At 48.7% G+C, this 26,832-nt stretch overlaps 1 protein-coding gene across 1 annotated transcript; it reads left to right on the top strand.

The window, feature by feature from the left end:
* The first annotated feature begins 9,537 nt into the window (after positions 1 to 9,537).
* Positions 9,538 to 10,482, top strand: LOC122923497 (olfactory receptor 52D1-like). Its single transcript, XM_044274322.1, has one exon. The coding sequence runs from the start codon at positions 9,538 to 9,540 to the stop codon at positions 10,480 to 10,482; it is 945 nt and encodes a 314-aa protein (XP_044130257.1).
* The last annotated feature ends 16,350 nt before the right edge of the window (positions 10,483 to 26,832 follow it).

Raw genomic sequence — 26,832 nt, 5'->3', positions numbered from 1 at the left:
AACATCGAAAGTTATTAGAGCAGATATCAAATTGGATCGTGAACATCATGGGGACGTGCGATATGGTGGGGCAGTAAGTGTGCACACGCCTACACGAACTGACTGACAGGGGTCAGCCCCTGCAATGTCTGGGTCTCCAATTTGGGCACATGGCCTGAGTTTGCTCTTTACCCCTTGGAGGTGCTGGCCTGTCCTGCAGCCAGTGTATTGTCTCAACGTGTGTTTTGCACGACTGGAGGGTTATTGTCACGGAAGGTGTTACAGAAAACTAGAAGACACAAATGAAGATCCGACTGACTTGATCCAAAACTAAGGAACCAAAGGGTAAGCCCTGTAACAGCCCTAGCTCTCTCCCTTACTGCTCAGCCTATGCAAAAATCTCTATGGTAGATAATTGCATACCCTCGTTCCTCGACTGTATAACACCTGAACACCCTATAATAGTAAGGGGACACGACCACTGGCTCCCTGCACTTAATACGGAGGGAGTCAGGGTCACCTAGGATCAAGCAAACAGGAAAACACAAATAAATGAACAGACTTATCTGTAGAAGCATCAGTTGTAGCATCCAGAATGCACACACTCCAGGAAGTTGTATAAACCGCAAAGTGATGCAGTATGGGAGGGGATTTAAAGGGATGCAATCAGTGCAACTAGATGACAGCTGAGAGAGGGAAACGAGATGACAAAACAAAAGCAAAACAAAATAACCTCAAGCAGGAGGTTCTGAATTCAGAGCTTCTCAGATGTCTGGCGGTGACAGTACCCCTCCTTCTACGAGTGGACTCCGGACACTCAGAGCCCACCTTCTCAGGATGGGACCTATGGAAAGACCCAATGAGACGAGTGGCCTTAATGCCTGTCACTGGGACCCACATCCTCTCCTCAGGACTATAACCCTCCCAATTAACGAGGTACTGGAGAGAACCGCGGACAACACGGGAATCCACAATCCTAGAGACCTGAAATTCAAGATTACCATCAACCACAATCGGAGGAGGAGGCAAAGAGGAGGGTACAATGGGTTGGACATAAGGTTTTAATAGGGACTTATGAAAAACATTGTTAATCTTCCAAGTCTGAGGAAGATCAAGACGGTAGGCAACAGGATTGAGGACGGACAAGATGAGGCCCAATAAACTTAGGACCCAACTTCCAGGAGGGAACCTTCAATTTTATATTCTTAGTAGACAACCACACCAGATCACCAACATTCAGGTCCGGACCAGGCACACGTCTCTTATCCGCCACACGCTTATATCTCTCACTCATGCTCTTTAGATTATCCTGAATCTTTTGCCAAATAGATGACAAAGACGAGGAGAATCTCTCCTCATCAGGTAAACCAGAAGACCCCTCTCCAGAGAATGTCCAAAACTGCGGATGAAACCCATATGCACCAAAAAATGTTGACTTATCAGAGGACTCCTGACGACGGTTATTTAAAGCAAACTCAGCAAGGGAGAGAAAAGAACACCAATCCTCCTGATTCTCCACCACAAAACAGCGCAGATATGTCTCCAGATTCTGATTGACGCGCTCCGTCTGGCCATTCGACTGTGGGTGGAAAGCAGAAGAGAATGACAACCGAACCCCCAAGCGAGAACAGAAAGCCTTCCAGAATCTGGAAACAAACTGCATGCCCCTATCAGAGACTATGTCTGAAGGAATACCGTGCAATTTGACAATGTGATCAATAAATGCCTGCGCCAGCGTCTTAGCATTGGGCAACCCAGGGAAAGGAATGAAATGCGCCATTTTGCTAAAACGGTCCACCACCACCAGAATCACAGTCTTCCCCGAGGAACGAGGCAGGTCCGTAATGAAGTCCATGGACAGATGTGTCCAAGGACGGGAAGGAATGGGTAACGGGAGGAGAGGACCTGATGGCCGTGAATGAGGGACTTTGGCACGAGCGCAGGTCTCGCAGGCTGCCACAAAACCCTCAACCGACTTACGAAGAGCCTGCCACCAGAATCTCCGAGCAATAAGATCCACTGTGGCTCTACCCCCCGGGTGCCCAGCAAGGACCGTATCGTGGTGCTCCTTAAAAACCTTGTGTCTTAAAGCGAGAGGCACAAACAACCTCCCAGAAGGACAAAGATCAGGAGCTTCTGCCTGGGCTGCCTGAACCTCTGCCTCCAATTCAGGATAAAGAGCAGAGACCACCACACCTTCAGCCTAAATGGGACCCGGGTCTTTAAAATTCCCACCTCCCGGAAAACAACGTGACAGGGCATCCGCCTTCACATTCTTAACCCCAGGGCGGAATGTGACAACAAAATTAAACCTTGAAAAGAACAAAGACCATCTGGCCTGTCTCGGGTTCAGATGCTTGTCTGACTCCAAGTAGGCCAGATTCTTATGGTCGGTAAACACGGTAATAGGGTGTCTGGCTCCCTCTAGCCAATGGCGCCATTCCTCAAAAGCTAACTTGATGGCCAACAACTCCCTATCTCCCACATCGTAATTTCTCTCTGCGGAGGAGAGCTTCTTCGAGAAAAAGGCACACGGTCACCATTTGGCAGGAGAGGGACCCTGAGACAAGACCGCACCCACACCCACCTCAGAAGCGTTCACCTCAACTATGAAGGGCAGAGAGATATCAGGTTGCACCAAGATGGGAGCGGAAGCAAAACTCTCCTTGATACTAGAAAAGGCCCTGCGTGCCTCTACCGACCAGGAGGCTAAATCTACCCCCTTTCTAGTCATATCAGTGAGTGGTTTAACAACAGAGGAATAATTCAAAATAAACTTCCTGTAATAATTGGCAAAACCCAAAAAAAACATCAGCGCCTTCTGATTCTCAGGAAGCTCCTACCCGAACATCCAGGTGTCCGCTCAACTCTAGTTAGGTCATGTGATATTTTTATAGAGAAGGTTTTTACGGATGTGGAAATACCTAATATGTATGAATTCTTTTATTTATTTATTTAAGTTTTACACAATATTATCATTTTTAGTGTCTCCATTGTCTGAAAGCCATAGTTTTTTTTTATATTTTTTGGCGATTGTCATAGGTAATAATCATTTTTGCTGGATAAGATAACGGTTAGATTGGCACTATTTTGGGGTGCATATGACTTTTTGATCGCTTGGTATTACATTTTTTGTGATGTAAGGTGACAAAAAAATTGCTTTTTTTACTTTGTTTTTATTTTTTTATTTTTACGGTGTTTACCTGAGGGGTTAGGTCATGTGGTAATTTTATATAGCAAGCGGATACGGACGCAGAGATACTTAATATGTCTACTTTTTTATTTTATTTTTACATTTAGCACAATAAAAGTATTTTTGAAACAAAAAAAAATCATGTTTTAGTGTCTCCATAATCTGGGCCATAGTTCTTTTATTTTTTGGGCTATTGTCTTAGGTAGGGGCTCATATTTTGCAGGGTGAGGTGACATACGCCTTTTTGATCCCTTGGTGTTGCACTTTTAGTGATGTAAGTTGCAAAAAAAATGATTTTTTTAGCACAGTTTATATTAAAAAAATTTTGACCTGAGGGGTTAGGTCATGTGATTTTTTTATAGAGCCGGTCATTACGGACGCGGCGTTAGCTAATAAGTCTACTTTTATTTTATTTTTACATAATTGTGGGAAAAGGATGCTTTTTTTTTTTACTTAAAACTTTAAAAATATTTTATTATAAAAAACACATTTTTTTCATATTTTTTTTACTTTTTATATTTGTCCAACTGTGGGACTTCACCTTTTCAGGGTTTGATCCCTGTTTCAATTGAATTGAACTGTCAGCTAGAGATGGCCTTGCGGTTCGCCTCACCGTTGTTTTACGGCAAACTTTGCTCGTTCGAACATGCGAACATATGGTGATATTCGCACACGCCATATTTTTTTTGTATAGCACTGAACTTTGACCCATGACACATCCATCAGGTGGGACAGGACAGCCCATTGAGACGTTTCAGCACATGGACACACCCCCTACTCTATAAATAAACCCGATCTGGCCTCCATTTTACATTATGTGTTTTTCCAGTGTAGGGAGAGGTTGCTGTGTGGAGCAGGGACAAGCTGTTAGGAACACCAAACGCTAGCTAATAGGGCCACAAAGTCCTTTTAAGGACTGGTATAGGTGTGCTATTGATAGGTGTGATACACAGAGGGGTGCGATATACTTATAATTTACTTTCAAACATAGAAAGTTTATTATAGTGCATTTGTATTGTGAAGCAGTTGTGTGCAGTTCTGCTGCATTACCGCAGCTACACATAGTGACAAACGCTATTGGAACAACTAATTGCAACGGGTGTGATATACCTGTTGCCCAAAAAAAATGCTTGAGGGCTGCGATATATTCCTTCTTCCACCAAATCCTGATTGAGGGGTGCTACAGTATATACCAGTTTCCTCCAAATACTGATTGAGGGGTGCAATACACCTGTTTCCGCCAAAAACTGATTGAGGGGTGCTATATAGCTATTTCCGCCAAATATGATTGGGGGGTGCCATATACCTTCTTCCACAAAATACTGATTGAGGGGTGCCATATACCTTCTTCCACAAATACTGCTCTTCTCTATGGACTTGGGCAGAGAGTCATTTACAAAATGACAGGCAGAGGAAGAGGCAGGCCGTTCCGCAGGGGTGGTGGGGGTCTGGAAGGTGCACCAGGCCGGAGCCTAAGTGGGAAGTTGAAGAAGACGCGTGCGATAACTTCAAAGGACACACCAGAGTTGGTTGAGTGGCTCACTCAGCCTTCTGCTTCTGCACCCTCCTCATCCTCTGTATCTGCACCTGCAGCGTCCCACTACGTGTGTGTGGGCACTGCTTAAAAAGCACTTTTTATATTATTACAAGCATTTGGTTGTTATGTATAACTTTGCATGTGTGTGACTGCAAAATCCCTGTTAACAGGCCTATTAGGTGCAATTTATACATCCCACCACTAGATGAGGATAGAGCTGAGGTCTTATATAGACCTAGGTTAGGCCTAGTTAGTCAGTTGAGACCAGGAGGGAGTTGAGAGGAGTTGAAACTAGGATGTAGTTCAGAAGAGAGCAGATCTGAGGTAGTCAGATCAAGTTAGTAGGAGGAAAGATAGAGTGAAGACTTCGCAACACAGATAAGTGAGTGGAGCCAACTTTGCTAGAAGGTGTATACTCAGATGTTTAGGTGCAGAAGAGCGTTTTCCTTCTGTAGCTGGACTATAGACTTGCATCCCTGGCCAGTAGGAGAAGAGTTTGCCTCCCTGGAAAAGAAACAAGCATTCTTAGGAATTCATCGGTGATAAGAGCCATTATTGAGGGCCACAGACACCTTTGCATGGTGGAGGTTTATAGCTTCAGGCAGCCACACCAACCTTCTGAGGGACAGTTGAGTTTTCCTGTCTTTATATATTCAGCTTGTAGGGAAAGCCAAGGAATAGGATCCAAAGCATCTAAAGAAACCAGGTACACCTAACCCACTGCTCCAAAATCAACCCAGCACCTGAAAAGCCTTAAACAGTGGATTTGCAGTATCTTCTCTGTAACATCTAAAGACTGCATAATTGTACCACAGCAACTGAAAAGTCACCAAAGTAAAAGTTGTGAGTTGCATCTTACCACTGTCTACCCCATTATTACTACCTATGGTTGTACCACCATTAACGGTACTGGCGTCACAACAAAAATCATCAAAGGACTCAGCCGCAACAAGCACCCTAAGCACCCTTAACATCAAGGGCACTTCAACCACCATCTTGGCTGATGCTTCCTACCACAGAGCGTGCCCCGGAGAATTTCATGCTGTCCACCTCAACACTCTGCTGTCAGCCCAGGGAGGCTATCTGCTAACCGTGAGTAAACTGATGAACTGTGTGTTATACCATTTGACCCCTCATTGGCCTACTGTGAACCTCAGATCTACCCCCATGCGACTGGCTGGCTGCAGACCCTCCTTACTCTCTGCTGTGTGTACCCCCAAAGACACCACCACCATAGCCCCTCCACTCGAGTCAGAGGAATTATTTTCCCATCCATTCCCAGAACTTACCGATGCACAGCCATTCTTGGAATCGGATGAGGAAGGGGAGGTAGCACTGGCCGCTTCCCAGCGGTCTGACGACAGTGCCCAGATCAGCCCAAGAAGGGTGGTTCCCACTGTTGCTGCCTACTCCGAGATCTCTAATATCAGTGTTGGTGAAGGTAGGTGACAATGATGACGTGTCGATGGATGTCACGTGGGTGCCCACAAGAGAAGAAGAGGAGGAAAGTTCAGAGGGAGAGATGGAGCAGCAGATAGGGAGGAGGAAGCTCTGAGAAGCGAGGAACCCCTGGATTACTGGGTGTGCAGGCTTGACCTGTGGCCAGAGCTGGCACAATTTGCCATGGAACTCTTGGCTTGCCCCTCGTCGAGTGTCCTGTCCAAAAGGACGTTCAGCGCAGCAGGGGCCAATAAGCGCACTCGCCTAGCTCACAACAGTGTGGACCACCTGAGATTTTTTTAAATGAATGAGGCATGGCTCTCGGAGGTATTCAACACCTGTGACAACCACGTGTAATTGAATTTCCTCATGCCAGCACACACATATCCGCCATCACCCAGAACAAAGAATGGTCCTTGCGTTATGTATATACAGCGGCATAAAAGGCCTTTTATGTCAGGTGAATGTCTCATTTTTGGGGCCTATACCGGCCGACAGTTACATATTTATCCTGTGACCGCCTAATGTACCTCCAGCCACAGAATCCAAAGTTCTTTGCTGTCAGGTGAATGCCTGTACTGGCCGACAGTTACATTTTTTATCTCTAGCCACATAATCACACCCCTCTCTCTCTCCTCTGCCTCTCAATATGGTGGCGTATGAACCGCATTCACCATAAGGACCTTCTAATGTCACATTGTCATGGGACTGTGCTCCCCACCCTGTACTGTGCCCCTCACCCCGTACTGTGCCCCCTTATACCCTGCATTCTTCCCTCTTACCACAACCGAGTGCGCCTAGTCATTCCCTGTACTGTGCCCTCTTATACCCTTTTATCCAGTCACTGTACAGAGATGCTATCCGGTCACTGTATGGCGGTGTTATCCGGTCACTGTACAGAAGCGTCATTCGGTCAATGTATGGCGGTGGTATCCAATAACTGGATGGCCATAACTGTATCCCTTTCCCTGCCCACGCCATCCTTTTTTAGACCCGGCATGAGCGGGAAAAATATGCAGATTGTGGTGCTAAGGACCTTTACACCACAATCTGTGTCAGAAATACGCCTAACATAGACGTGTTTCAATATAATAAATGACCACCTAATTGTATTATTATTCGGGGGTAGGGCTGATAGCTCTATATTATATAGATTCTAGTGTATTATACTGTGCCCTGTATTTCCCAGTAGAAAAATGATCCTTGGGAAGCACAGTCCTCACCCCTGACCACCAGGACCAGGTAGTGCTCTGTCAGTACATGGTGGCCTCCCCTCTCCGCCACGCTGCTACGCTGTGTACTGGAGCTTATTCTGACACTAGGGCTGGGTTCTCATCCTATTTTTTCCATCCATTTAGTGCAAAAATGTATACGTTAACAGATGCCTCAGACTGATGCCGTACAGTGGCCGTACATGGTAGAAAAGAAAATTCCCTCAATGCAAAATCAGGACCCGAGCTTCTACCTAGCTTTTATAATATTGGGGTATCAGAAGATCCTCTCATGTTGGGGTACAGTTGGAACCTCTGCACCCCCTATAGTTACGCCCCCAGTTGTCCACTTCACTGCCAACTCTTGCTCTTCTCGCCCACTTGATGGCTTGAGTGGCTCTCATTAGGAGATGTCATTGTGTCAGCATTCGTGTGGATTCAAGAGATGTCATCAATCATAGCTCAGACACCTCAAATATATGGGACTAACCAGGTTATAATTTTTTGGCCGCCTGGTTGGGAGAATTTCCATATAACTGGATGATGTTGTATTGAAATTTCCTCTATAAATGTACAGAATATCAGAATCACTTCATGACTTCATCGCATGGCGTCCCAGAAGATTCACTTGTAGGACTGCGTTCATGCACAGCAGTCATTAGGATGTAATTAGCTTTGGGTTTGCCATTGCCTGGCGTCAGACACCAGGGATCACCAGGGAAGGTGTCCTGATGTATATAAGCTCTGACCTGTCCCTTGTATGCACAGTGGAGGAGTCTCTGAAGTGACAACCTAAGTCTGCAGTGTCGGTGAGTGATAACTAGAAGGAAAGACAAAGGCAAAATGTCCTCAAATATTCCACAATCACATGTCTGATAAATGCATGCAATGATCAGGTCAACGAAGCTGAGATTGGAGGTCCTGTTAGGAGTGTGCTCAAGGTTAAAGGGGTTGTCCGGGTTCAGAGCTGAACCCGGACATACCCTTATTTTCACCCCGGCAGCCCTCCTGAGCCTGGCATCGGAGCATCTCATGCTCCGATGCGCTCCCGTGCCCTGCGCTAGATCGCGCAGGGCACAGGCTGTTGTGTTTACAATAACATACTGCCGGGCGGTAACTTCCGCCCAGCAGTGTGTTCGGTGACGTCACCGGCTCTGAGGGGCGGGCTTTAGCTCTGCCCTAGCCGTTTTACTGGCTAGGGCAGAGCCAAATCCCGCCCATCAGTGCCGGTGACGTCACCGGGGTTCCTGTCAGCCCCATAGAGAGCCCCGGTACGTCACCGGAACTCAGAAAAATGCCTTTGCCCTGCGCGATTTAGCGCAGGGCAAAGGAGAGCATCGGAGCATGAACTGCTCCGATGCTCATGTCAGGGGGGCTGCCGGGGTGAAAATGGAGGGATGTCCAGGTTCAGCTCTGAACCTGGACAACCCCTTTAAGTACTGATTTGTTTGTGCCTAATACAAGAGCAATGCATCATTCTAGATCCCAGATTTCCCTCCAGGTTACAGGGAGCAGATGAACTGCTTAGACATGAGACGAGGAGGACAGGGAGGTACAAAGCTAGGATATGTTTCAACCTCATCATCTTAAACTGACATAGACACCATGACCACAGCCTTCCCACCATGTTCTATGGTGTCCTATGTAACACCACAGATAACCCAGTGATAACTCTCTGAGTACAGATAATGTACTAGATGTCTCCTGCAGTCCTATGTAACACCACAGATAACACAGAGATACCTCTCTGAGTACAGATAATGTAGTAGATGTCACCTGCAGTCAATGAAATTGGGGCAGCACAGTGGCTCAGTGGTTAGCACTAGTGCCTTGCAGCGCTGGGGTCTTGAGTGCGAATCTGATCAGGGACAACTGCATGGAGTTTGTATGTTCTCCCCATAAATATACAAATGAAGCGCCTATATGGCAAACACTGACCTCCCAGGAAGTCATCCCAGCCACACAACCATCCCTGCACTTTGAGTCTTCGTGAGAAAAAGCTCATTACAAATGTTTGTCATGGTCATTGCAGTCCTATGTAACACCACAATCCTTTTGATTGCACATTCCAAGAGATTTTACAGTCTCCGATAAGACATTGATTCAGAGAAGACCTTTAAAAGAAAAATAAAGTTTTAGCTTGTGTTAATTTGCAGAATGCCACCTTAAGATTGAAGATGTGGAATGTCACCAGCACTTATCCTTCCCTCCTGACCCTCAACTTTGGGCCAATGACTGAAGTAAAATACGTCTACAGCGTGATCACGTTGCTTGGTTTCCTCATCATTGTACTGTGCAACTGCGCAGTCATCTCCTCTGTGGTCTTACACAAGAGTCTTCAGGAGCCCATGTACGTCTTCATCTCCATGCTGTGCCTCAATGGACTCTACGGTAGCAGTGCCTTCTTCCCCAATTTATTCGTAAATTTAATTAGCCAAACTCAAACCATCTCCTATGCGGGTTGTTTAACCCAAGTCTTCTGCATTCACACCTACATGGGAATAGAAATGCTCATCCTGACTATTATGGCCTACGATCGATACTTGTGCATCTGCTACCCCTTGAGATACACCACTATCATGTCCTTGACCATGGTCCTCAAGCTCGTCGTCTCAGCCTGGTTATTTATTATCTGTATATTTTTAGCTCAGTTTATGTTGACCATTAAGCTCCCACTATGTGGCTCCTTCATCCTGAAGATCTATTGTGACAACTGGTCAGTGGTGAGGTTGGCCTGTGTTGACACGACGGTCAACAATATCTACGGGCTCTTCATCACATTCATCTTGGTCCCCATGCCAGTGCTAATCCTTATATCTTACATTGAAATTCTTAGAGTTTGTGTCCGGGCCTCCAAGGACTTCCAAGCCAAGTCCTTACAAACATGTACTCCTCACTTAGTGACCATCATTAACTTTGTCATTGATGTGTTATTCGAGATTCTGCTCCATCGCTTCAATCCTACCAACCTCTCCTATGAGCTGAGAACAGTGATGTCTCTGCAGTTCCTGGTGGTCCCACCAATTTTGAATCCCCTCATCTATGGTTTGAAAACCAAGGAAATACGAGTGAAAATTATGAAGTTTCTGAACCCAAAAATCGTAACATCACGCCAGTCTTGAAAGGGTCGGACAATGACCTTTTACTCTTCACTCTGAATACTGGTTGCAGTAGATAAGTTGACTCATCATTTAGGCTGCACTGGTGGGACAATGCTTCATGGCAATGATTCACAGTAGAGAACATCTAAAAAAACGGGTCCCTCCATTTCACTATTTCCCCTAAGAAGCTTGATGGTGAACTCTTGGGAAACTAAATGTTTTCACCATGAGTTTTTGCAGAGTATCTAAATGGCAGCAGAGCAGGTTCTGGTACTGTTTGTCTTGGGTTCTTAGTAGCCTTGTCTCAGATTACCAGAAGCTCTATCTATCTGTCTATCTCATATCTATCAACTATCAGCTTCTGTGATATTCTTTAGTCATTCCTCCAGACTCTGAGATATTCCTCTTTGCTCTTGTATATTGTTTTATCTCTCTCACTAACTTTCGGGGCAATTGGAGCATATCTGTTTTGGGTAGAATCGATTCATACCCAGATCTGCTCATCTCTGCTATCCATCAATCTATTATGATCATCAGCGTGTTTTTTTCTGGGGTTCTTTCACTTGTGCTGTGCTCCAGGCTCTGGTACCAGCTAAAGTTCTGTAGAATCATTGTACAGGCAGCTGCATTACTGCTGTGCAACACTAGATGGAGCTAAAAAACCTGAAATAAATCTACAACACTCCAACCCATCATTTCATCCCCATTACTAATGTAATTACCTACTAAACTGAAAAAGAACCAATCTAATGCATGCAGGATCTGTACATGTAGAGAAGGCGAAAACCAGGAGCTGCTGGGACATGCACTGTGGTGCTGGGTAGTTATGATTCTTCATATTATCATTATATTGCAGCTTTATGAATAGGGTAATGTTCACACCTGGAGGGGGGGGGGGGGGGGGGCAACCTCCTGGGCTTGGTTCCTTCCTGTGTGCAAGCAGTGTGTCAGTGGACATGAGCAGCGGACCCAACAGATAAGGAGCCTGATGGAGAGAAGCGGGACAGGAGTGGTAGTAGTTACAGATGGTGGTTCTACTCAGTGTTCCCGCTCCAGTGCACAGTAAAGATGAGGCACACCTGCTCTCCCGGGGTATACCCTGATTTGGAGGTCTCCTTCCTGTTTGAAGGCGGGATGCCCTTAATGTTGTATGATGGTGAGGGGCAAAGGAGTCAGCCTAGGATGGGAAATAGATAAGTCAGTGTGTAATGACCCAGTGTCATTACCACTTCTGCACCCCACTACTATCTCCAATGGGCTAGTGTCATGTCATCTGTGTATTTATTCCAAGTCCTCCACATTGTTCATTTCCTATTTCTTGTAACTGGTGTGTGATAATGTAATTTACCTGGTTCACCAGTAGATGGCAGCAAGCATGGCAGTGCTAATTTTGCAGAGGATGGAACACTTCTTTCCATTCTACACTCCCTCTCTAAAAGAGAGGAGGGACTAGTTAGTTAGTTAGATAGTTCCGTTCACCCCCTTCCTAGGGAGGAAGCAGGTCCACATCCCTGCTGGACGTGTCCTGCTTAAGCCAGTTAGAGCACAATCAGCTCTGCTGGATGTGGAGGCCACATCTTGGAGCCTGTGAAGCCAGGAGGAAAACTTCCCTGGATTAAGCTAGAGTCAGACTACAGAGAGAGAAGTTGCAGCCTAAAGTAAGAAGCAAAGATTCCATTTGAGCCTGTCAGCACAGCAGAGCCAGAGAGCAACAGATGTAGTAGAGTTGAGTTTGTTTGCCTGCCAAAGTTAATGCTAACACCTGCTGGAGCCAAAATAAAGTCTGTAAACCGTTGGGAGAAACGTCTATCCAAAGTAAAGCTGTTATTGAACTTCACACAAGGTCTGGACTCAGTTTATTACTTTTCCTTTTCCCCTAACGGTGCTGGAGTCATGAACACCAGGGACCCTGATGTCAAGGCACCTTAACAAAAACCCATTCCACTCAGGGCACCTAAAACACCATCTAGCGGGATTCCCTGGACAAACAGAGAGTGCCCCGAAGGAACTAGTGCTATTCTTCTCATCACTGCACTCTGGCCCAGGGAGGCTCCGCTAACCGCGAGTAAATTAACTACTACCCCCATCGGCCCACTGTGCCTCACATCAGCAGCTTTTCTGATGAACCTGCAGTTTACACATACATTTACATTCAATGTAGGTATAGTTGTCTCCATGTACCTCATCCAGATGCGCTTTCATACATTGGGCAATGCCACGCTGTAGTCCAAACTGGTGGTTTAAATTCTGCCAGGATACCCACCATGACACATCTCTTGTCTTGCTTGTCGAGGTGGGAACTAGAAGTAGAGAGCATCGCAGACCAGGCCAGCTGCAGAACAGCAATGGCCAGGGATCAGGGGATATCTATTTTATGTTTTTGAGCCTGTCTGACTATGCTAGTATCTACTTGGTTAGATGGGACACTTCTCTAAACCAACTAGCCCAAACCTTAACCAACCCTAGCTCTTCTAACTGTTATCCTACTAACCAAGCCATAATCTAAACATTACTAAGCCCAACCATAGTGATAAATCTACTAACCCAAACCGTAACCCTAAAGCCCCAACCATAACCGTAAAAAACAAACGTAAAAACCTTATGTTTTGTTACTAATTGGCACATGTTCCCTTGGTCTAATCCGTTATTTTCTAATGGTGGATACCTTTATTCTCTTTTCTGTACAGGATTTTGGGGGTGGCCATCTTGCCTGAGCTGTTGTTACCAGCATTTAGAGCTATGCTTTACAGGAGTTACATGGACCACATGCACAATGGACAGGAGATGTTCATTGACATCAATGGGAGTTTTCAATGCTGTGTGACTGATACAGAGGTCATTTTGTAGATAAGCTCTGACCATAACCTACTGTGAATGGTGGATCCGGTGTTATCTACATAGAGGAGTTACTCGTTATTGTACCCCTGCCTATGAAGATTATGAGACAACTGCTGAAAAGTTACGTCTGATATATTATGAGGCTTAGTGGGCACAGAGAAACATGCAGGTTTTCATTATTTTTTTTTATTTACAATTGTAGATGGTGGAAAAAAGAACAATGTCAAAATGTATTAAAAAAAACTATTTAACATGAACAAATAAAACAATAGATAATTACCTTTCACCCTGCTAACCCTAATGTTAAAGCTACCTACCCAAAGCATAACCCTAACACTACTAGCCCCAATTATACTGCTAACCTGACTAACCTTAGTGCTAATCCTACTAGACCTAACTCAATCTCTAAATTTACTAAATCGAGCCCTAAACTTACTAACCCTAACGTAATCCTTAAAGGGGGTGCCCAGCTTAGGGGACTGTTTTTTTAGACCTCTGCAGCTTATGTATCTGTGGAAAACGTATGCTCCCCGGCTCCTGACTACTCTGTTCTGGCTCCCTTTAGCGGTCTTCTCATCCCTGTCTTGTAAACCTCCTGACAGACAGTGTCAGGTGCACAGCAGGGGGGTCTGAACTCAGAGGGGGCCCACCCAGGAGGAAGACTAAAAGATTTTTTTTTCAGGGCCTCTCTACAGTGACACTGCAGGAAATGGACGGAGCGGCTGCTGGGCCTCATCAGAGAGCGATCTTGACTAGTCACAGGAGTGGGGTTACATTGGAGGAGGGGGTTGCAAAGAAGTTGCTGGGAGCTGGGGGGATGTTCAAAAATTTGTTGTAGGGCCCAGTCATTTCTAGTTATGCCACTGGTGCACAGAAACATCTGGCCTCAGCGGTGAAATGTCTCCAAGTGACCAGAGCGCTGCTAAAGGAAGCCAGTGATCCAGCACAGAACGGTGGGGACTAGGACAGTATGAGTTCTTCAACAGGTAAAACACACTGCAGGGGTCTGTAAAATAAGTTCCCGAAGCTGCACAATCCCTTTAACCCTGACAACCAGAGCTCGTTCCCTTAACCTTAAACCTAGCTCTAACCCTACTAATCCTATTTCTAAACCTAACTTTAGGCCTAAGCCTAGATCTGTTCCTAAAAAAAAAAACATCACCAAAAATACTGAAAAAAATTGGTTTAAAAAAAAAAAAAACTTTACTAAAGGCACATTCCATTTAGCCCTTTTAACCATATCCTTAATGTTTTACCCAGCAGGGTTAGAACATGATTCTAGTTCATTCTGCAAGGGTCAGGGTAATTCTGAAGGGTTTAGTGTGGTTATAGCACCCGCTAGCAGTCTTAAATTCTATTACACTTTGTTTGCCTGTTATAATACTACTGCATTGTGGGTGGTGCACTGCATTGTGGGAGTGCAAAGCATCCTGGGAAAGAGAAGTCTCCAGCCTTCAGGACACATCAGCAGAGCTGTCCTATGCATGTCTCCTTCTCAAACTTTACCATCCTTGTAAAAGCATATCTGATGAGAGAGCTACCTTCATTTCAGGGATATCATGTTATGCAGAGCTGTTCAGTTAGTTGTAATTGTTACTCAGGGAGTTGTTACTACTGTTAGCTAGACATGTAATCTTAAGTATAGGCAGCCATTTTACCATGTCCTTTTACTGTCAATGCAAATGTTAGAGTACATGCTATCCATGCTTAATACTTATACATGTTATTTGTATTCTTGTAGTTTTACCAAACAATCCTGTTTTACCAATCAATCAATCAATCACATATGTACGACCAGTTGACCAATAAACAGGTTAGACTACAAAGAACAGTCCTCTTATTTGGAAGACAGGAAGGGTTTATGCTGAATGTCAGACTGCACACTGTGTGAACACGTATGAAGACAGAACACTTAACTTAACTAACCCAAATCATAACCCTAATGCCACTAGCCCCAATTATATTCCTAACATTACTAAAGCTAGCCTTAACCCTGCCAACCCCTACTGAATCCCTAACCCTATTAACTCTAACCCTACTAATTCTGGCCCTAAACACGTTATTCAAACTTGATCCTTAACCCTACCTCGATCTCTAACCCCCTTAACCTTAATTCTTGCTTTAACACTACTACCCTATCCCTAATAGTGATGAGCGGCATAGGCAATATTTGAATACGCAAAAATCAGCAATGTAATATGCACATATTGCACAAGCAATTTCATTAACTATAGCAATTACACAAAGGCTATATGCCAAAAGCCGGGTATGTGCAAGCCAACAACATATCCATGAGACAGGTAGTCAGCATACCTTACAATGGCAGCCTTGTGCGCAATGAGACATTCAAGTCCAACTCTCATCTGACTGAGAGCCAGTAAGCCTCAAAGTTGCTTGATTTGAGTTGGATGGCTTGGGGGACCTGCGCACCTAGATCAATATCATTAGGGTGACAAATATTGAATATTTTTTTTTGGATGCCAGCTAACTCTTCTCTCACTGCTTAGGAGGGCTGCATAAATATTTTCAGTTTTCTAATTGTAATAATATTATATTCAATAACCTTTCTATACTGTTTTGTCATGTAAACTTATTTACATAAACTTGGGCATATGGGAAAGACATGCAGTGCTGCTCAATGTAATAAAAAGATGTGTGAGTTGGTCAGGCCGGTGGTAAGTGGAGCGTGCACAGAAGCTTCCATTGAGAGACTACAAGTAGGAGCACCAGCCACCATTGAGAGTTAAAGGGGATGTCTCACTTCAGCAATCAGCATTTATTACAAGGCACTTACTAATGTATTGTGATTCTCCATATTGCTTCCTTTACTGGCTTGATTCATTTTTCCATCACATTATACACTGATAATTTCCATGGTTACGACCACCCTGCAATCCATCAGTTGTGGTCATGCTTGCACAATATAGGAGACAGCAAAGGCCTCTCTGGTGGCCGGGACAGTGGGAGTGCACATAGGCATGCACTGGGTCACAGGCCTTGGCTGATTCCAGGATGCACAGACTACTGTAGGTGGCTTCCTTTTACCCCTCCACGATACTCAGCTGCTATGTGATCCTATCTATGCCATGAGTTGTTGGACCATTATGACCAGTACCGTCTCCACTGCTACTAACTACATGCAGGAATATTGCTGGTTTTCAGCATCAGCTTCCCAGTCTCAGACACTGCCGCTCCTGGTCATGAGGTCTGCAGAGCACTGCTATTTATGCTCTTCCAGCCATGTGCTCTCATTGTGCTCCATACAGCTAAATGACGTGAATTAATTGGTTAGATGTTCATAAAGGTCCTTTTTACCCACACGTATTATCTAACAGTGATAATACAATTGGTTACTAGGTGGCAGAATTATATAGGTGTTGCTTTTAGTATTCGGGGGGCGGGGGGCGGGGGGCGGGGGAGGGGGGCACCTAATAAGCATGAACAGTCTTATAGGACAAGATATGCTCCTCTGGGACTCTGGTGAAAAAATATGCAAATAAACATGGCCTATAAGACACCTCATACCTACTAGACGCTCTCCATAACTTCCCTGCAACAACCCTCCCCTGGCTAGTCGAGACTGCCTACGCTCGAATTGTAATAAAAAAAGTTGCCTTTGGCCACACCCACTTCATCCGACTTTTATGTTGGAAAAAGTGGAACAGGTGTTTCAAATATATGGTGCTCATTCTGAACACCATATTTCTCAATGTGTTTACACCAGAAAGCTGGTAAATTGATAAATCTCTGGCTTCTCTTCTATTGCCTGCAGCCACCACTAGGGGGAGCTCAGTGAATAGGAATGAATACAACTGCAATGGAAGCTGTAATAATTTCTTTGCATTGAGCTCCCCCTAGTGGTGGCTGCATTAAAATGCAGTCTTTTCATACGTGCAAGTTCTGTGCACACCCTATTCTATTGCAGGTAGGCCACTGGTCATGCCCCCTAGGTGCCTACCTGCCCCTGCACTCTCCTCCTCAGCCCAGCAGGTGCAATAATGTCCCTGCATCAGAGCTGCTGCTGACGGGAAGGGTGCATTGTTTTTTCTCTTCAGGGTCTTTGGATCTTCCTGCCTGATGGTGGATGAGGTGCCCGTGATGTTGCTGGTTTTATGGTGTGAGGCAGGGTTAGGGGCATACATACAGGGGTCGCAGTTGCAACCGGGCCCGGCACTCCAGGGGGCCCGGCTGCCTGTGGACCCCTGGCCCTGCCCTGCAGTAGTACTGTGTGTGCTGGCGCTCCGCCTGCCTGTATAATAACCCGGGCGGCCAGCCCGGGGCCCGGGGCCCACCGCCCAGTGTTCCGTTTCGCTGCAGAGCCAGGCCTACCCTCCCTTGAGTCTCCTCCCCGTGCGGGTGGCGGTGCGGCGTGCCTCGTCATTTCCTGTTAGGCACTGGATATGACGTTTCCCTAGGCTGCGCAGGCGCACAACGACGCCGAGACGCAGCAGGAAGAAGGGAGCGCGCAATGAAGCCGGTGCCGACTGTCCGGGTTGGACAGTGGAGTTTCAGCTGCAGCACGCACGGGTGAGTTGCTCGGCGGAACAACACCACTTCACCACCTCCTTTCGAGACCTTTCTCAGCGTTACTATCCCACTTCTATGCCTCTCCTGGTGATGATAAAAGAGGATGTGGCACAGGAGGAGGAGGAGGAAGAGGGATCATTGTGTAGGGTTTCCGGCCACTCATTCACTAGTGGCTCCGAGGGTGGGTTCCTGCACCCACAAACCCAAGGTACACAATTGTCCAGCCAGGGCACAGTTCTGGAGGATGAGGATGAGAAGATGTAGGAGAAGGAACCATGTTCACAGCAGGGTGGCACCCAGACCAGCTCATGGCCATCACTAGTGCGTGGATGGGGGGATACAGAGGACAAAGACGATACACCTCCCACAGTGGACAGCTTTTCGTTGCCTTTGGGCAGCCTGGCACACATGAGCGATTACATGCTGCAGTGTCTCCGCAATGCCCGCTGAGTTGCCCACATTCTAACTTGTGCTGATTACTGGGTGGCCACGCTGCTGGATCCCTGTTACAAGGACAACGTACCGTCCTTAATTCCGTCACTGGAGTGTGATCGTAAGATGCACCGCCAGCACCCCCTTTTGAACTGAATGATCCCCTGCTGTGCCTGGGTGACAGGGGCCTAAATCTTTCAAAATCCTCTGTTCTATTGCTGGGTGACATGAACCCACTTTTGCCGTGAATGATCCCCTGCTGTGCCTGGGTGACAGGGGCCTAAATCCCTGAAAATCCTCTGTTCTATTGCTGGGTGACAAGAACCCACTTTTGCCGTGAATGAACCCTGCTGTGCCTGGGTGACAGGGGCCTAAATCTCCCAAAATCCTCTGTTCTATTGCTGGGTGACATGAACCCCTTTTGCCGTGAATGATTCCCTGCTGTGCCTGGGTGACATGGGCCTAAATCTCTCAAAATCCTCTGTTCTATTGCTGGGTGACATGAACCCCCTTTTCTCGTGAATGAACCCCTGCTTTACCTGGGTGACAGGGGCCTAAATCTCTCAAAATCCTCTGTTCTATTGCTGGGTGACATGAACCCACTTTTCTCGTGAATGAACCCCTGCTTTACCTGGGTGACAGGGGCCTAAATCTCTCAAAATCCTCTGTTCTATTGCTGGGTGACATGAACCCACTTTTGCCGTGAATGAACCCCTGCTGTGCCTGGGTGACAGGGGCCTAAATCTCTCAAAATCCTCTGTTCTATTGCTGGGTGACATGAACCCCCTTTTGCCGTGAATAAACACCTGCTGTGCCTGGGTGACAGGGGCCTAAATCTCTCAAAATCCTCTGTTCTATTGCTGGGTGACATGAACCCACTTTTGCCGTGAATGAACCCCTGCTGTGTATGGGTGACCGGGGCCTAAATCTCTCAAAATCCTCTGTTCTATTGCTGGGTGACATGAACCCCCTTTTGCCGTGAATGAACCCCTGCTGTGCCTGGGTGACAGGGGCCTAAATCTCTCAAAATCCTCTGTTCTATTGCTGGGTGACATGAACCCACTTTTGCCGTGAATGAACCCCTGCTGTGTATGGGTGACCGGGGCCTAAATCTCTCAAAATCCTCTGTTCTATTGCTGGGTGACATGAACCCCCTTTTGCCGTGAATGAACCCCTGCTGTGCCTGGGTGACAGGGGCCTAAATCTCTCAAAATCCTCTGTTCTATTGCTGGGTGACATGAACCCCCTTTTGCCGTGAATGAACCCCAGCTGTGCCTGGGTGACAGGGGCCTAATTCTCTCAAAATCCTCTGTTGTATTGCTGGGTGACATGAACCCCCTTTTGCTGTGAATGAACCCCAGCTGTGCCTGGGTGACAGGGTCCTAAATCTCTTAAAATCGTCTGTTAAATAGCTGAGTGACATGAACCCCCTTTTGCCGTGAATAAACCCCTGCTGTGCCTGGGTGACAGGGGCCTCGTTCTCTCAAAATCCTCTGATCTATTGCTGGGTGACATGAACCCACTTTTCCTGTGAATGAACCCCTGCTGTGCCTGGGTGACAGGGGCCTAAATCTCTCAAAATCCTCTGATCTATTGCTGGGTGACATGAACCCCCTTTTGCCGTGAATGATCCCCTGCTGTGCCTGGGTGACAGAGGCCTAAATATCTCAAAATCCTCTGTTCTATTGCTGGGTGACATAAACCCCCTTTTGCGGTGAATGAACCCCTGCTGTGCCTGGGTGACAGGGGCCTAAATCTCTCAAAATCCTCTGTTCTATTGCTGAGTGACATGAAACCTCTTTTGCCGTGAATGAACCCCTGCTGTGCCTGGGTGACATGGGCCTAAATCTCTCAAAATCCTCTTGACAGGGTACTGGTTATACCCACTCGACCCCCTTTCTTTCACAGGCTGCCCTCCACACACCATCCTGCCTCTGCTTCCCACTCCAACCTTCTTCCCTCCAAATAAAAACACCGACACCTGGATGGAATAAATTGGCCACAGCAGCCTTTTATTAAACAAACATACATATAAAATTAACCCCACATTAACCTAACCCAGGGGGAGGTCCTTGAAGCCCGAAAACCTTGGAAACCATGCCGGGGTGGCCGACCTTACCTCCAGCCGTTGCACCTTAGCTCGGAAGCACCACGGTTGACACACCCCAACAATTCCCGCCACAGCGGCCAAGCAACCATGGGAGTCCAGCCCCCACCGTGGTGCCCTCCCATCCTTGTCCTCTGATAAACCCACCAACTCCAAGGACCTCCCACCGCCACAGAAGCCTAGGCTTGACCCCTTAAGCCTTGGCGTCCCTCCACACCCGCACCGCAACCTCCATGCCTTCCTGTAAAGCCAAACACCACATGTCTATTCCTAGCGCATTCAGGTGAACACCATCACTGCGCCAATAACCGCCAACACCCTTCTTCAGCTCCCGGTGCCTGACCGCCAACGCCCCATTCCGGACCATAAACCTGCCTATTGACCTATTAGCCTTCACCCGCGCCTTGTTCACACCCTCAACTGAGCGCGTCCCCCTCCAAGCCATCCGCGGCACCATGTCCGACCAGACCGTCACCATGCCTGGGTAGAGGGACCACAATCTGAGCAGATCACATTTAACATCCCTCACCAACTCCCGTGAAGGACGTGCACAAAGATCATTGCCCCCCACGTGCAATACAAGTACGTCCGGAGCCCTATCCTGCTTCACAAACCGGTGGAATTCCGGCAACATTCCTTTCCACATCATGCCCCGCCTTCCAATCCACCTTACCACCACCGCTTCCCGCGCAAAACCGAGCTGCTGACCGTCAGGTCGAACTGCCGCCCGGAGTGCTCCCCAGAAAACGTAGGAGTGCCCTAGCACCCAAACCAACACCGGACCGGAACCTGTAATGAAAAACAAAAACATAGCAGAACCACAATCAATTAGCCACCTCCCCCACACCCAACACGAAGATTACTGCACGACAAAGTCACCACCCCCAAAGCCCCTCCAGGTGCACATAAGACCTGAACCGCACCGATTCCCACCTCCCGATCTTCTTGATGACCTCCTCCCCCAAACCCCATCTTGCAGCCTCTGTTGCCGCCCTTATCCGGAAAGAATGGCTAGCATATCCCACATCCCCCAAACCCAACTGAACTAAGCACCGTCTGAACACTGCCGTAAACTGGAACCTTGACAAAAAGGAACCGTCAGCATGCACCAACAGGGGAGTCACCACCCTACCCCATTCACCACCGTAATCTCGCAAGCAACGCACAGGACACATCTCACAATCCGGGACACTAAATAACAACACCCGCCTACCTCTACCCTCCACATCGGTCTTGGTCCGCCGCAACACTAGCTCCATCCGATCCGGAAAAACGTCCACATCGTCACGCAACAGTCCCCCCAACCTATCCGTCGCCGGGCAGACAAGCTCTCCCAATCTCAATGCTCCGAAAAACGCCAGCGAAAACGGCAAGCGGAACAAACGAACCTCCCACAGCGATGTGCACACCTCTGCCAACGTCCTACCTAACTGCAACAACATAAAAAACGACACCGGGCGACGAGAATCCTTCCCCGTACCTACCCTACACCACCCCTTTAATGCCCTCCTCACCAAGAAAGCCTTCGTAATGTCGACCATGCCCCGCACACGAAACCCAAAAGCCACTCCCGCGATCCAACTATTAATCTTGGTTACAGACCATCCATCCTCCCTACAGTGCCCAATAAACAACAAGAGGGGAATCTCCAAATCCTCCCTGTCCTCCACACCCAACCTCACCTTCCACTCTTCCCACACCCGCCAAGCTCCTGCATACTTATCCCACGTCTCAGGCGCCAAGGATGAGCGGATCAAGCCCATCACTGCTGCTCCAGGATTTCCCAAATCCCCGCCGGACACTCCAATCCCACCTCCGCTGCACCAGGAGCCAGCTGGCGGAAACGGTCCCACTGCGAACGAGAGAGGGCGTCAGCAATACAGTTATCCACCCCGGGCACATGAACCGCCACAACCCATGCATTAAGCAGCAGGCATTCCAGCACCAACTTCTGTAGAAGCCGCACAACCAATGGTGACGAAGCCGACAAACTATTAATTGCTTGCACGACCCCCAAATTGTCGCAGTGGAACCGAACCGACCTGTTACGAAAAAGGTCCCCCCACAACATCACCGCCACCACAACCGGAAACAGCTCCAATAACGCTAGGTTGCGCACCCATCCCCTAACGACGCAACTGTCCGGCCACGTACCCGCGCACCACTGGCCACCCAAATAGACCCCATACCCACAACCCCCCGCCGCATCAGAAAACAATTCAAAATCAAACGAGCTAACATCCTCCATGAACAAGGAATGTCCATTATACTGTTCCAAAAACCTACCCCACACCCTCAGGTCAGCCTTCAACTCCCGCCCCAACCTAACAAAATGATGAGGAGCCCGAACCCCTCCCGTGGCACCCGCCAGCCTCCTACAGAAAATCCTCCCCATAGGCATTACCCGACATGCAAAATTAAGCTTCCCCAGAAGAGACTGCAATTCCCTCAATTTGATTTTTGACAACCTCCCCGCCCTTGCCACTTCCTGCCTAAGGTCCTCCACCTTGTCCAATGGCAGCCTACACTCCATCCTCCCAGAATCGATTACTATCCCTAAGAAGCTCAATTCCGTAGCTGGACCCACCGTTTTCTCCCCCGCCAACGGAACCCCAAACGCCTCAAACAATGTAAACAACGTGTTCAACAAAACTGAACACACCCGAGACTGGGCCGGACCCACACAAAGGAAATCGTCCAGATAGTGAATGACAGATTCACACCCCGACGCGTCCCGCACAGCCCATTCCAAAAAAGAACTCAACGCCTCAAAGTATGCGCACGATAAGGAGCACCCCATCGGTAAACAACGGTCTACGAAAAAACCCCCGTTCCAAAAACACCCCAACAGATGCAGGCTATCAGGATGTACTGGCAAAAGTCTAAACGCTGCCTCAATGTCGGTTTTCGCCATTAGAGCTCCCCGCCCACACCTCTTCACCAATGCCACTGCCGCATCAAACGATGTATAGACCACGGAACACATCGCCGGGTCGATACCATCATTGACCGACGTTCCCTTAGGGAAGGACAAATGGTGAATCAGCCGGAATTGATTAACTTCCTTCTTTGGAACTACCCCCAAGGGCGACAAACGCGAAGCCGCTAAAGGTGGTTCCAAAAACGGGCCCGCCATCCTGCCTAACCTAACCTCCTTCTCCAATTTCTCCGTGACCACCCCCGGGTGCTCCATTGCCGACCGCAAGTTCTTTCTAACCAACACAGCATCGGACGGAACAAACGGAATCCGAAAACCCGACACAAACCCCTCCTTCAACAGCTCCGCCGCCCCCCTATCCGGATACCTATCGAGGTACGGAACCATCCTTGCCAGCTGCACCGGCGTCTCCCCCTTTTCCAGAGTTATCCCCCCCCCCTTTGCTTCCCCCCTTTAAAACATCTCGCCGCTCCATGAGCCCCCCCCGCACGTTGAGCACTCGTGCTTAAACTTGCACTTTGCCCCGAACTTGCATCCCCCCTCATTAAACAGGAAGCACAGCCCCTTTGCGGATGCTGTGGCAAAACCTGACTGGCCTCCTCCCCCCACCTCCCCCCGAAAGGACTGTCCCACCCTAACCGGCGCCGTTACTTTCAACCACAACGCAATGTCTTTGTGGTCCCACCGGATCCCTTGCCGCACCGCCTTGCGCTGCCGGAACTGCTCATCGTAGCGCAGCCAAGCCAGCCCCCCATACACCCGATGGGCCTCCCCTATCGCGTCCAAGTAACAAAAAAGAGCGGAACAACATTCCGGCTCCTTTTCCCCTATAACACTGGCCAGGATCGCAAACGTGCGCAGTATTAACCGATGTCTCCGCTTTTCCTCCTCCTCTCTTTTACCCTCGTCCTTCCTTACCCTATCAAGATTAAACTTCTCAAGGGGGAGCAGAGAAAAAATCTCCACATACTCCCCCTTCCAAATCCGATCCCTCACCTCCTGTTTTAGGTGCGCCCCCAGCGGCCCCTCAAAACAAACATATACCTCCCCTTTCGCCCGGTCATCTAACCGCGACTCCCCCGCCTCCCCCACTCCGCCGGCCTGAGTCTGCACTGACACGCTGGACGCCCGCACGTCCGATACTGCACCCCCCCGCTCTGAATCCCACCGGGACCCCCCAACGCCCCCCAAACCGGAAGCGGTGACAGGCCCCCCGCCCCCGAGCCAGCCGCCAGACCCGCCAAACCCCCAAGCAACTGCCCTAAGCCTCTACTCAAATCAAGATGGGCCCCCCCACCCACACCCCCACCCCCAGTCAAACTAGCCCCCAACTGTACTAATGGTCCACAAGGTGTCTCACCTGGCTGCGTGGGTGCTGTGACCCCACCAGCCGCAAGTCCTGCATCCGGACGAGCTGATCTCTGCGCCGAACCTCCAGGGGCATCTTCTTCCAGGCGTCGCACCCCTCCAGTAGCCGAGGATCCACTGCAGCTGGCAAGTTCTTCAAGGAGGGCCGACCCCTCCCCCTCTGCACTGCTGGAAGTCACCGCCGGGAGCCTGCTGCCTCCTGCCGCGTGGCCTGCAGCAGCTCCGCCATGCTCTCCACCGCTCCCTCGCTGAGAGGCCCCAGTCTCCGCTCCCTGGACTGGGCCTGATGTACTGGGTCCTTCCTCCCCACGCCGACCGTCACGCCGGGCAGGCCTGGCACAGCCTGCAGCAGAGCTCCGCCGCTGAGCAGGATTCCTCCCACGCCTGGGCGTCCGGGGAGGCACAGATACCGTCAACCCCAGGAGTGGAGGGTCCCTTGAGGGGCTCCTTCTTTGGCGCTGAGCCCTAGGGGGCGCCATCTCAGGACTGAGGGGCGCCAGCGGTACAGACCGCCGCGGCCGGAACGTCCGCGGCAGAGACAAAGCGGGAGCCTCTGCCACCCCCTGCAGCAGCTCCTGGACCCGATCTTGCAGCCAGTCCTCACACCTCTCGGCCGCCGCTGCTCGAAGCTGTGACAAAATCGCTTCCATGATGCGTCCGGATGGCGTTCAGTACGCACCAAAATGGCCCCTCTCCCCTGCCTCACTCCCCCTTTTAACCCCTCTGGCTCCCCCCACATAAATCAAACCCACCAATCCCTTACTACTCACAGGGAGGGGTCTCCTTAAACCACCCCCTGTCATGTTCGCCTCCCCCTATGCTGCGCCCTAAGTCCGGCTCCTTCTGTTCTATTGCTGGGTGACAAGAACCCACTTTTGCTGCAAATGAACCCCTGCTGTGCCTGGGTTACAGGGGCCTAAATCTCTCAAAATCCTCTGTTCTATTGCTGGGTGACAAGAACCCACTTTTGCCGTGAATGAACCCCTGCTGTGCCTGGGTGACAGGGGCCTAAATCTCTCAAAATCCTCTGTTCTATTGCTGGGTGACATGAACCCCCTTTTGCCGTGAATGACCCCCTGCTGTGCCTGGGTGACAGGGGCCTATATCTCTCAAAATCCTCTGTTCTATTGCTGGGTGACAAGAACCCAATTTTGCTGTGAATGAACCCCTGCTGTGCCTGGGTTACAGGGGCCTAAATCTCTCAAAATCCTCTGTTCTGTTGCTGGGTGACATAAACCCCCTTTTGCCGTGAATGAACCCCTGCTGTGCCTGGGTGAGAGGGGCCTAAATCTCTCAAAATCCTCTGTTCTATTGCTGGGTGACATAAACCCCCTTTTGCCGTGAATGAACCCCTGCTGTGCCTGGGTGACAGGGGCCTAAATCTCTCAAAATCCTCTGTTCTATTGCTGGGTGACATGGACCCCCTGCTGTGCCTGGGTGACAGGGGCCTAAATCTCTCAAAACCCTCTGTTCTATTGCTGGGTGACATGGACCCCCTGCTGTGCCTGGGTGACAGGGGCCTAAATCTCTCAAAATCCTCTGTTCTATTGCTGGGTGACATGGACCCCCTGCTGTGCCTGGGTGACAGGGGCCTAAATCTCTCAAAATCCTCTGTTCTATTGCTGGGTGACAAGAACCCACTTTTGATGTGAATGATCCCCTGCTGTGCCTGGGTGACAGGGGCCTAATTATCTCAAAACCCTCTTGTAAGGATCTGGACTTGAACCCGGGACCTCTGCTGCGTCTGGCGGTGCCTCTACTTGCTGAGCCACCTGAAATGCTGGACAGTTCCTTAGACAATTCCTTGAATGATCTTGTCTTGAATCTTGTTTGCCTTGAACCTTGAACTCTTTGCTCCTCCCATGAACTTCCTGATTTAAGCCATGTCTCTGCACTTCCTGGTTGCCAGAATATTGTGTTGTTTCCAGCCAATATCTCGCTCCTGTCTATCCTGCTGCCGACCGTATCTCTGCTACCATCCGTTACTGACATTTGGCTTGTTCCTCGACTACGCTCCTGCTTAATTCCAACCTGCACTATCTCGTACCGCCCTGGGTCAAGGAATGGTAAGGCTGATGCCCTGTCACAGATGTTGTCTGGGCCTCTCCAGGAAAGCAACTCTGAATGTACGATCCTGCCTCAAAATAACTTTCTAGGGGCC

The sequence above is a fragment of the Bufo gargarizans genome, unplaced genomic scaffold (genome assembly GCF_014858855.1).
Source record: "Bufo gargarizans isolate SCDJY-AF-19 unplaced genomic scaffold, ASM1485885v1 original_scaffold_1653_pilon, whole genome shotgun sequence".
In the NCBI taxonomy this organism is placed as follows: domain Eukaryota; kingdom Metazoa; phylum Chordata; class Amphibia; order Anura; family Bufonidae; genus Bufo; species Bufo gargarizans.
This window is presented reverse-complemented; position numbering and strand designations above follow the sequence as displayed.